We start from the raw sequence: 11,917 nt of genomic DNA, 5'->3' as shown, positions 1-11,917 counted from the left end.
TGCAAGATTAATCAAGGTAGGGCTTATAGTTACTTGGGAATGGACCTCCTCCAAAAACTTTAACCTGGTTAGTCATCTGGAAAATCTAGGTCAGATCCAGCATCTGAAGCAAGTGTGGTAGTGTACATCCCTAGATGCATCACCCATGCAAGTTTGGTCCAGGTAAGGCTAATAGTTACTTGGGAATGGGACTTAATTCTAAAACTTTAACCGGAACGCCGATGCCGGGGGTATAGCATAAGGTCATCTCGACTTCGTCATTTATGCAATTTTATCTGATAGGGCTTGCAGTTACTTGGGAATGGACTCATCTAAAAACTTTAAACTAGACTCACTCATCCAGAAAATGTAAGTCAAATCCAGCATCTGAGGCAAGATTGAGAGTGTTTGTCCCTTGATGCATCATCCATGCAAGTTAGGTTCAGATAGGCCTTATAGTTACTTGGAAACGAGAACTACTCCAAAATCTTTAACCTGGTCACTCATCCAGAAAATGTAGGTCAGATCCAGCATCCGAAGCAAGTCCAGTAGTGTGCATCCTTAGATGTATCATCCATGCAAGTTTGGTCAATATAGGGCTTATAGTTACTTGGAAATGAGATCTGCTCCAAAAACTTTAACCTGGTCACTCATCCAGAAAATGTAGATCAGATCCAGCATCCGAAGCAACCTGGAAGTGTGCGTCCTTAGATGTATCATCCATGCAAGTTGAGTCAATATAGGGCTTATAGTTACTTGGAAAGCAGATCTGCTCCAAAAACTTTAACCTGGTCACTCATCCGGAAAATATAGGTCAGATTTAGCATCCGAAGCAAGTCCAGTAGTGTGCATCCTTAGATGTATCATCCATTCAAGTATTGTCAACATAGGACTTAAGGTTACTTGGAAATGAGATCTGCTCCAAAAACTTTAACCTGGTCACTCATCCGGAAAATATAGGTCAGATCCAGCATCTGAAGCAAATCCAGTAGTGTGCATCCTTAGGAGTATCATCCATGCAAGTTTGGTCAATATAGGGCTTATAGTTACTTGGAAATGAGATCTGCTCCAAAAACTTTAACCTGGTCACTCATCCAGAAAATGTAGGTCAGATCCAGCATCTGAAGCAAATCCAGTAGTGTGCATCCTTAGATGCTTCATCCATGCAAGTTTGGTCAATATAGGGCCTACAGTTACTTGGAAATGAGACCTGCTCTAAAAACTAAAACCTGCTCCAAAAACATTAACCTGGTCATTCTTTGGCTGAAATTGCAGCATCTGAAACCTTGACTGGTACAATGAAACACACTAGAAGCATCCTCTATGCATCTCTGATTAATATGGGGCATATAAGTACTTGAAAAGAAAACTGCTCCAAAAACTTTAACCTGGGACACCAACGCCGAGGGTATTACATAAGCTCCCCCAACTGCGTTGAGATGAGCTAAAAATGGTATAAAGATATAGCAAGTTTTTATCATATCCTCCTTTCAATTTTTTGTTAGAAATAATGACATAATGAGCTACTCCAAAAACATTACCCTGGTAACTCATCTAGAAAATGTAAATCAGATCTTAAACAAATGTTTCATCTTTTCTGCAGGCCCAGTGGTTTTTGAGAAGATTTTTCAAATATGACATAAAATTTTCACCAATTCTTTTAAAATTATTCTCCCTTGGAAGAGGATGTGGCTCTTCGTTTGAATAAAATTGAATTTCCTTCAACCAAGAATAACTTTGTTGCAATTTTGTTTGAAATTGGCCCAGTGGTTCTTAAGGAGGTTGGATCCTGCCATCAAAAGTAATGAGAATTTTTTATCAAGTATATTTTTAGAATTTACACACATAGCTTAATTAAAAATCAAAACAAAAAATGGGGGTCAATGCGCTTCTTTTGGCACTACAGAGCATTTAGTTTGACCTTTTTGCACTGTAAATACGTCTTACACATAAATCAATTTTTAAAGTTTTTCCTCCAATATTTTTTATTCAAGTAAATTATGGGAACAAACACAGACTTATTTCATCTTGAATAGACACATTAAAATTTGTGACAACGAAAAAAATTTCAAATTACTCCACACGTTCAATTATTTGACCTTTTTGCACTCAAAAAATTTCATTTTTCTGGCATAAAAATTTAACAAGCAAAAAAATAATTTGAAAGTAATGTCATTTTACTGAATTTAAGAAGAATGGTTAAAAGTATCTTATATATTTAAAAAATAAAATAAAAAGTGGGGGTCTGTGATGTTAATTTTTAGATATTACTAAAATAGTGCTAATTTTAAGCTTAAAATAGGGATATTTTTTTCTTGATTTTCACAATATATTTGCTATATTTATGAAATATGATGATAGAATTCTTGACAGTTTATTTGATTTATAATTTAGGACCAGTATAAAACAGTTCATTGTACAAAATAACTCTGTATGCAGGCTGCATGGAAAAATAGGAATCCAAAATTAACATACTTTAAATACTTTGAAAGAGAAAAAAATGGACATTTTCTTCTAAAAAACCTTCCGCAACAAAATATAGTTCCTCACTTAATGCTTTTGGTATGGAATATAATCATGGAGTTTTAACTGAAAATAATTTAATTCGCATTGTAGAATCCAAATTTATTGAAAGAATTAATACTTTATGCAGAATTTTTGAAATATAGGTTAAGCTATAAATCTGCTCAAAAGCTCAGGAGCGAACCTCGTTAAGACGTCAAAAATGTGAGAAGTTTACAGACACCAAACAAAATATGATGAGAAATTCGGCTCAGGAGAGCTTAAAATGAGAGGCCCATGGGTCACAACACTCACCTGAGTAACTTTAGACCTGGACTGTTCTTCAGAAATTTAAGATATTTTCCTTTATATTCCATGAAAAGTTGTGACCCCCATATTATGGTTCTATGGCCCCACCCCAACTCTATAGGGTCTCTGAATCCTCACCACAATGGGACTCTTCAGTATCAATATGATCAACATTGGGAAAGATTTTTTTTTCCTGTAAAAATGCACTGTGTAAAATTTTATTCTAACTCTAACACAGGGTCCATTATTCGAAAAAAAAATTAATCCACAAAACTTGGGAATGTTTGTAAATTAATGACCCAATTGTAGTTCTTGAGAAGATTTTACTTAACCATTCCAATCTTATTGTGACCCAACCCTACCCCAAGGGCCATGGTTAGAACAATTTAGAATCTAAATTATGTCGTGAAACTTACCTATAAATTTCATCTTTTCTGGTCCAGTGGTTCTTGGAAAGATTTTTCCTATATGTTCCAAAGTAAAACTTTGATCCCCTATTGTGGCCCCATCCTACCCTGGGGGTCATAATTTGGTAAATTTTGAATCTACACAATCTTAATAAGCTTTCACACACGTTTCACTTTTTCTGGCCCAGTGGTTCTTGAGCATTTTTAAAGACCGCGCCCTATTTTTGCTGTTTCTTGATCATCTCCCTTGGAAGGGAGCTTGGTCCTTCCTTTAAAGAATTATGTATCCCCTTATCATTCACCTGACCAATCAAAGCCATAAAATTCAAGTTAGAAAAATATCAAGATATCATAGCCCCATTAGTCCATTACCTTGACCCTAGAATTAATTACTTGAGTCACAAGATAATACGACTTGTGATGAGATGCAAAATTGAACATTCTATACCGTATTCACCCTATTTAGCACCCCTTCCCTTATAGGTATCCTCTGGGACCTTTTTCAATTGACTAAGAATAAGGGCCCCCTTCCCTAATATGTCTTATCATATAATTTAAAGTTACATAATGAGTCAAAATCATGTGTTTCTTTTAAGATAATTGTATCATAAAACAAAAGATTTATAAGAAATATGAATAAAGCAAAGTCTTGACTACTCAACTGCACCGTTAAGCAAGAAAAGAACTGCAGAATGTAAGTGCCGGAAAAGCAAAGGTTGTATCTATCGCTTAGTTGTTATCGTCAAAGTCAAGGTCACGCGATGTTTACTCTTAGCAATGAAACTTTGTAAACAACATTGAATTGGAGCAAGAAAAAGTGAGGAATAAGTTCTGATCATCTTTATTAAAGATTGTATCAAAATTCTCATTCATCCAACATTTATATCTATGAAACTGACACCATGGTAAATTCTTCAACTTTTCTGCGCATGCGTAACAAAGAAGTAAAGCAATATTTTTGTGTTGGGGCAAACAAAAATTATTTTTACTTTCATTTTTCTCCATAAAAGTAGATTTTTTAGGTTCTGAAATCTGTAATTATCTTCAAGAATTGAACAAAATTTGCTTGTGTCATGCAAAAATTTTACTTTTGTCAATTTTCCCCTTTTTCCGTCATGGTGTCTCTTTAACTTAACACGATTTTACCACTGTACATTGACAATATTTAATACATGAATTCTTGGAATGAATTATCTAAATTTCTAAAGGCATATATAGTGTTTAAATTTCTTATGCCTTCTTAATACGATATTGCACTTTGCTGTCACCTTTTTTTATTTATAAGGTAAAGCATGTACCACTTTTAAAATGCATTTTTGATGGGGATGTTTTGATAAAAGTATGTTTCTATTTGTTCTAATACTGTACGTCGTGTAACACGGCATGTTTTATAGCAGACAAACCTATAAATATGCACCCCATTCTTCTAACTTTCTACTCACTCAGGGCTTTTAATAAGACGCATACAGTATTTTAATTTCATTTTGTAAAGAATTCCAAAAGTATATTTGAAACAAAATCTGTGACATGTCATTACCACTTGACCTTGGAGAAATGACCTAAGCCAAGCCAATCACATCTGTAGATCACATTCATCAAACAGAACATTTAATTTCATAAAAGAATTCATATTTGTTCCAGTCAGGGGGTGCAAAGCTACATCTTAGATGCTTGTTGCAAGACAGATGGACACCCAAGCATTCACCAGGGTCTATTTTTGCATAATTTGTTTTTTCAAAATTATTCAACAAAAATGACAAATACCAGTATTTATATGTTTCTGTTTGGTGCAAACTCATTAATCTGAAAGTTTTCATTGGTCTCAGTTAATCAACAAAAAAAGTTTCTCAAATGAACTCCACTGATGTCTACTGACACTGGCAAAGTCATTTGATTTGTTAGAAGAGATCTGCAATGTTTTCCTCCATGAATCGTTTGTAGATGGCCATGAACTTGGCTACAAAGGCTTCCAGGTGATATATTGCCTTTTGCCCAAGCTGGAGTCGATGTTGAAAAAATGCAGCAGATTGCACCACCTCTGTTTTCAGCTCCCCATCACAATTATTAATCAATTCTTGTAACAATCCCTGCAATGTATAATTCCATGGAACTGAGAAATTAACTCCAAGATTAAATTTTGTACAAGGTTAAATTTTGCAATAGATATGTGGACAGCTAACAATATTAAATTTGAATTTAAATTGACCTTCATAATGATGTCTGCCGGTATGCAATGAGTCAGAAGTTCATAGAGACGACCTCTGACCTCCAGCAGGCGTCGTGGAGATTGCTGTTGAATTATCATATTAGCCGTTTCCCTGAGATAAACCTCCCAGTCTGGTTCTGATACCTCTTGGTCTGATTTTAATGGAGTCCTGTAATGTAGGGGATTTTCACTGATCTCACAACACATTCACATTCTTCTCTGTATGTAAGTATTAATACTGAGATGACCATCATTCAAGGTTTATAAATTTTGCAACATATTGTTTAGCAAGAATAACACAGGTCCATCACCTAGAGATTCTTCCCTTAAGTCCTCTCAGACTTAAACTAATGAGAAATGAGTAATATCTGTATAAAGTAATAGACATCAGGCAAAACTCAGTTTGATCTTGTCATCACTGAGGACTCTTTTGATTTACGACCAGAACTAATTCCTGTGTCATCAGATTACATATACTTGAAGCATAGGAATGACAATGCTCCTGCTGCTACAGACTAAATACTTACTGTTGAACTTTGCATGCTTCTGCCATCAGTAATGCTCTCCGGAGATTTCGTCTGCTCTTCTCTGCTACCCTTCTAGCTAACTCTATGGGTATGGGACAACCCTCTTTCTTACAAACCATTTGGAGAATGTGTGTTATCTATAAAAAGAACAAGGTAGAAAAAATATGAAACAAGATTTTCCAATTTATTGTTTAATAACTGTACAGTGAGCAGATACACATTCTTTGAAAAACAAGACTCTTCACAAATTAATTTCATAAATACTTCCACCCTTGTCTGCATTCCATTTTCTGTTTGAATTTTGCATTTTTTTAATAGTTGCTCTCATTCTATCTTTTAATCAAAATAATTTAAAGTACAGAAGTCCCATACTTCGTCAATGGTAGGTGCTGCAACCCTGACCCCTAGACATCTACTGCGGATGGCTGGAATCACTTTACTTGTTGACACACAGCAGAGAATAAGTCTGCATGTTGCCATGTACTTCTCCATTGTACGACGGAGAGCATGCTGGGCATCCTTTGTCAGCTTGTCAACCTCAGTCAGTACAACGACTAGAAACAAAAGGATAGTAGTCACCAGTAGCAGGAATCATTGAGGAAAATAAAGAATATCAAAAGTTAACATTTACAGGAGTCTTATTAAAGTAAATATTGATAGAATACAAAAATATCTTCATTCTCATAGATGTTAAATATAAAGGCACAGTGATATATAATAGTAATACGACAGATTACAGAAACTATACAGTATGTACCCTAGATGGCATGTATTAATAACCAATATTTCAGCATTGAATTATTATTTTAGGATATTGTTGGTCGTATAACAGAACCTACCCATGCTGACAAATTGAATACCCTGCGTTAGTGTGGTATGATAATTTGTCAGCACAGCAAGGTGCTGTTACATGATCGATGACATCCAAAAACAAGAATTCAATGCTAATATTTACATTCTCTAATTGTCTCTCTTTATAAATTTTAATTTTCATTCATCTTTATTATAAATTTAGCCCTTCAGAACGGATTTGGATGTATGAATTTCTGACCTTTTTTCTTTGACCTTTTAATCAATAGAAGTCTTCTTTAGGCCATAAGGAGCTGTGATATAAAATTTCATACCACCCAGAAATGAAAGTGTTACACACAGACAGAATGTATGAATTTCTGACCTTAGTCTTTGATGTTTTGACCTCAAAACCGTTACCAATCTTCTTTAAGCCATAGGGAGTTGTGATATAAAATTTCAATGTAAAAGCCCAAAGGCTTTTTGAGATAGCGTCCATAAACAAAACAGTTACACACAGACAGAACAACAGACAAAATGGTCAAATGATCATTAAGGACTGATGTTTCCTTATATGTTATCAGTCCAGACAATTTTTTTTAACGGCCTTGCCAACAAGAAGGACGGTTTTCAACAACTCTGGAGCATTAATCTACAGTATAAGTTTTACCTAAATTCCAGTATTTTCAAGGATCCTGTACAGTATTTGGGTCTAAAAATTATCATATGTATGTAATATATACCTTTGAAGTCTCTCTGTGAGGAATCCAAGTTGTTTGTTTGAGCTACTGTTTTAATTAGTTCCTGGATAACAACTCTGTCTTGTATTCCCACATCACTAAAATACATACATGTATATGCAAAATATCATGCAAATATAGACACACAGAATAATGTGACAAAACTAGATTTTTCATATATTACTAAAATAAACAATCAACGTATCAGGATTTAAAGTTTCTACAAGCTGTAAATAACAAGGCCATGCTCCTACTAGCACTAGCTACAGGCTTCATTCTCAATCTCAGATGGAGCAACATATTTATTATCTGAGGGTTGTAGTTTCAAACCACATTGTGGACAACTGTACATAATCAGTCCTATAAAAACTAAAATGATATCATTCATAATTTCTTTGAAAACACTATGCACTTTGTACAAACAGAGTATCTGCATATAAATTCTAAGTTTGAGAATCATACACATTAACAAAAATTAACATTTGTTAAACAAATTAATGTTAAGCTTATAATGAGTACCTTGGATTGACCTCAATATGATAATTGCTAGAGATAGTTGAGATTTCAATCTTTTTATTGGATGGGGTGGTGAAATTGTGCTGCTCTATACGTAGTTTTTCAACTCCTGATCCATACAACTCCCTCAAAAGACACATGATACGAGTCTTTTTACCTGCTCCTGAAGGCCCATAGACCAGTAGATGTGGAAAATCTCCTCCATGGACCTAACAAAATTGTTCCATAAGAAGTATATATAATCGAAATAGTTTGATTTATTACCACTACACCAGAAATCATCCTTATAATGACAAACAACATGAACAGATAAATAAGTAACATTATTTGAAGGTCTCTGTAATGATAGCTGTTTCAACTACTTTAAGAACAGAAGAAAGCATGTCTTAAAAGAAAATTAATAAATTTCATACAGTCAAATATTTAATTATATCTGAAGCTGCATGACAACGGGATAAACCAGTTTCTCAGCCGTTTACAGTCTGGTCGAACCCCCGAACGGGGGTAAACGGAAATGGGAAATCCATACCCCCAAACGGGGGTACGAGCATGCGCAGATGCTTAAAAATGTGCGTATTTCACGCAAAAAGTAGGGGTTTACAAAAATCGCCGGTGCAAAGTAAAGGATTATTTGGCAAATCTAAAACCACTCGGAAATGATAGATCAAAGGTGTTTTTAGAGTTTGTATTTTACAAAAATACAACTTTATTGTACAGATCGGGATTTATTCACTGGCAAAGTTGGCGATCTTTTGCTTCTTGACATGCAGGTATTTAAGATAATATAATCGATAAACAGACATAAGCAACTAATATTAAATTGAAATTATAAAAAAAATGTATTATTCTACCATATATCTTTTATTTTCATAATAAAATGCAAGAAAAAATGGTGCTAATATCGATTTATTCATGATTGTGGGTTTCAGTCCGCGTTTCCTCTGACTAGCAATCGACGGTCTTTATTATCGATAATAATGCCCAGGAAGTGTAACAAAAGTACATATAAAAATAAAATTCAAATGAAATCTATCGTATTTATTGTCTTTTATATCTTATAAGAATTAAATAAAATGTTTAGCAACTTGTTGTTGTAGTTTTTTTTTAATAAATACGATTGTTTGGGGGAAAACACGATTTTATTTAATTTTATTTAAATCTAGATTCTAAATTAACATTTTCCTCATTCTTAGAATATTTTTCCTTCTGTTTTAAATTCCAAAATCCTAATTGAGACGTCCTACAAAATAATTAAAAACATTTCATGAAATGACGGAAAATATTTTGTTATTCCTACATTATAAATTCAAACTATGGAAAACTTAACCTGTTAATTTTTTTCTGTTAATATTTTACCAAGTTCATAGCAGAAATAACATTATTATCGATCTTTTTCCTAAGATAGATGATATATGCAAGTTTGTTTATATTGGATACGGCAAGAGTTACTGTTCTTGCGCATTGCATGACGGGACGGAAAACCCTCGTTTGGGGGTATACCCCCGTTCGGGGGTTCGACCAGACTGGTTTAGATTCTTTGCAATGAGTGAGAAAATTCGAAATAAACATTTACGCGCCAAGTGCACGATTATGACCTCAGTTCTATATACTCACAAGTTTCTTAAGAAGAGTAGCTTGATCTTTATGGTAATCTAGCTTATTCAGAGACGACGGTCGATGTTTATCAACCCATAAACTCATTTTCTTTGTTTAGCCAAAAAAATAAATACCACAAAAGTTCCCGGCAAAATCAACGTCAGCTAAACGCTTGTAACAAGTGCTCCAAAAATGTTTACGGTGTGGTTCGACCCGCGTGGTTACGACCCAAGTGGTTTCGACCTCTCTAATATATATCCCTATATGTGAATACCTGAGTACAGGGGTATACACTGTGCGGTAAACAAATGGATATTCGGTAGCTGTATATTGTATGGCTTCAGAGATGTGCGTGTCAATAGGTAGTTGTTTCCGTATTTGTAGTCAACATGCAGTTAGAAGGTTTCCTAACATTTTTTGTACTATCGCGGAGCATGGATGTTGATGAATTTGTTTAGTAATGAATTATATTTGAACAGTTTTCCATAAAAATTAATTAAATACTTCTTCAAATGTACCGTGATCACATATGCACTATCTAAACATTAATGTAGATTTCTCCAAATTATGATACACAAATATACAAAAAAATGTAGACGAAAAATAAAATGTAAAACTGTTGAAAGAGTTAAGAGGCAGTCCACCAGAAAACCAGGCAGTTTTGTATTAATAGGCGGCACATCGAATGTGACGAATATTTGATATTTTATTGAAAATGATATAAATGTAGTCCATATGGAATAATGTAAGTAAAGATTTGTTTGAAAATAACTTATTTACTAAAATATCGTTTTGTTTTGTGTTCTTGAATTCCCCTATATAAACCATTGAATGTAGGTCGGAAACAAAGAACTGTAAATTCTAATACATTTGCAACAGATCTATAATTCACTCCAAACTAAATCAAGAAATAATTCATCTTTCAATTTAAAAAATAAAATCAGTGGGAAAAATATTTTCAATAGTAGTTTTCTTGCGAAATAGACAGTCATTTTTATGAAATTCTGTGATGCAAGAGTTATCTCCCGTAGCATCGGGAAATCATCTAAACATCTTACTATCAGAACCCCTGTGAGAAATTTAGAACTGATACGCTAAAGAATATCATTCAACCAAAAATAATTGGTTTATTTTCAAAAAGGGAATTAATTTTCACCTCCAAACATAATATTTAGTCTAAAATTTGCTTTATTATTCAGGTTGAAACCACGTTTCCATTGATGTATCAGTGACGTCAAATACCTATCTAATATTGTGTCACAATAGTTGCAAATATTCCGCGGAAGTTGGTAATTTTATGTAAACGTGCAAAGAAAAAGATTTTTAAAAAGTTGCGTTAAATAATTTCTCTTTTCTGTCCAATTACTTTTCCGAGTGCATTAAATAATATTGTGATCCAGAATGTATTTTATTCACGGGCGGTGCCTCAGCTATAGATGTTTTAAAAAAAGTCAGTATTGATAAGTAATTTTATACATGTACAAAACGTCTTTACAGTAATCATAATAGGATTAAATTGATAAAATTTGGATGTGAAAAGATTAAGAATTATTTCTTATTATTCAGTAATAATGAATAGGCCTATTCCAAATTTACACAACATTAAATTCAGCAAAGTCGAGATGTGCACTTCATGAAGTGTTGTTTTAAATACTTGAATATGTTAACTTATATGCAGTAATATCAAATATCAGCATTATACGACTGTCGGACCGAATAAGTTTTAACAGTTGTGAGAACGGAAGTACTCGTCACATCCCACTTCACTAAATGTTGCCAATTCTACTGCTGGAAGCCCCACTTCAAGCTGACACTAAAACGGCAGATGAGTCAATGGAACATTTTTTTTTATTTTCGTTTTTAAAATTTGACAATTGTTTCACATATCCTAATACTTTATACTGAGTTAAAATAAGTCAGTAGGTTGGTAAATTTCCAAAATATCTCATTATTATCAAACCAGTTACAAAACGGATGCCGCCCAGACCAAACCCCCCTCCCTCCGCTTTTTTTTTCCGTGCGTTCATTTCTGGGCTCAATTATCATGATTATATGTATGTAAGTGTACAGGTTTTTTTCTTATTTATTTCAAATTAAATTTCTTAGAGCATGAAAATATTCTTTAATATGATGAATGGATGAAAAAAATTGGATTAAAGCCGAGGCTGTACACATAAAAAATACTTGCTGGATTAAAGTACGTGCATGCGTAATTTCGTCACTGCAGGACTTTTTTTTTTTTTTTTTTTTTTTTTTATAGATTTTCTTTTTAGTCCAGATAATTTAGAAAAATATTTTTCTTGGAAATGAGATATTTTATTAAGCTTAAAATTTGCTATTAATTGT

General features: G+C 33.6%; 1 protein-coding gene across 1 annotated transcript; it reads right to left on the bottom strand.

Annotated features, from left to right (window-relative positions):
* Positions 1-4,022: 4,022 nt before the first annotated feature.
* Positions 4,023-9,728, bottom strand: LOC133173829 (replication factor C subunit 3-like). Its single transcript, XM_061308879.1, has 7 exons — positions 9,590-9,728; positions 7,979-8,184; positions 7,463-7,557; positions 6,303-6,484; positions 5,931-6,067; positions 5,404-5,572; positions 4,023-5,284 (listed from the first exon to the last, which is right to left on the bottom strand). The coding sequence occupies exons 1-7, from the start codon at positions 9,674-9,676 to the stop codon at positions 5,096-5,098; spliced, it is 1,065 nt and encodes a 354-aa protein (XP_061164863.1). The 5' UTR covers positions 9,677-9,728; the 3' UTR covers positions 4,023-5,095.
* Between the last annotated feature and the right edge of the window lie 2,189 nt (positions 9,729-11,917).

Source organism: Saccostrea echinata, unplaced genomic scaffold, assembly GCF_033153115.1.
Source record: "Saccostrea echinata isolate AGI-Se365-2 ecotype Australia unplaced genomic scaffold, CSIRO_AGI_Sech_v1 ptg000056l, whole genome shotgun sequence".
In the NCBI taxonomy this organism is placed as follows: Eukaryota; Metazoa; Mollusca; class Bivalvia; order Ostreida; family Ostreidae; genus Saccostrea; species Saccostrea echinata.
The sequence above is the reverse complement of the archived record's forward strand: the minus strand, read 5'-3'. Positions and strand labels throughout refer to the sequence as shown.

Coding starts and splice junctions, on each gene's coding strand:
- LOC133173829 (XM_061308879.1), bottom strand. CDS start 9,676: ATGAGTTTATGGGTTGATAAACATCGACCGTCGTCTCTGAATAAGCTA. Junction 8,185..9,589: donor CTACTCTTCTTAAGAAACTT/GTGAGTATATAG, acceptor CAATTTTGTTAG/GTCCATGGAGGAGATTTTCC. Junction 5,285..5,403: donor CGGCAGACATCATTATGAAG/GTCAATTTAAAT, acceptor TATACATTGCAG/GGATTGTTACAAGAATTGAT.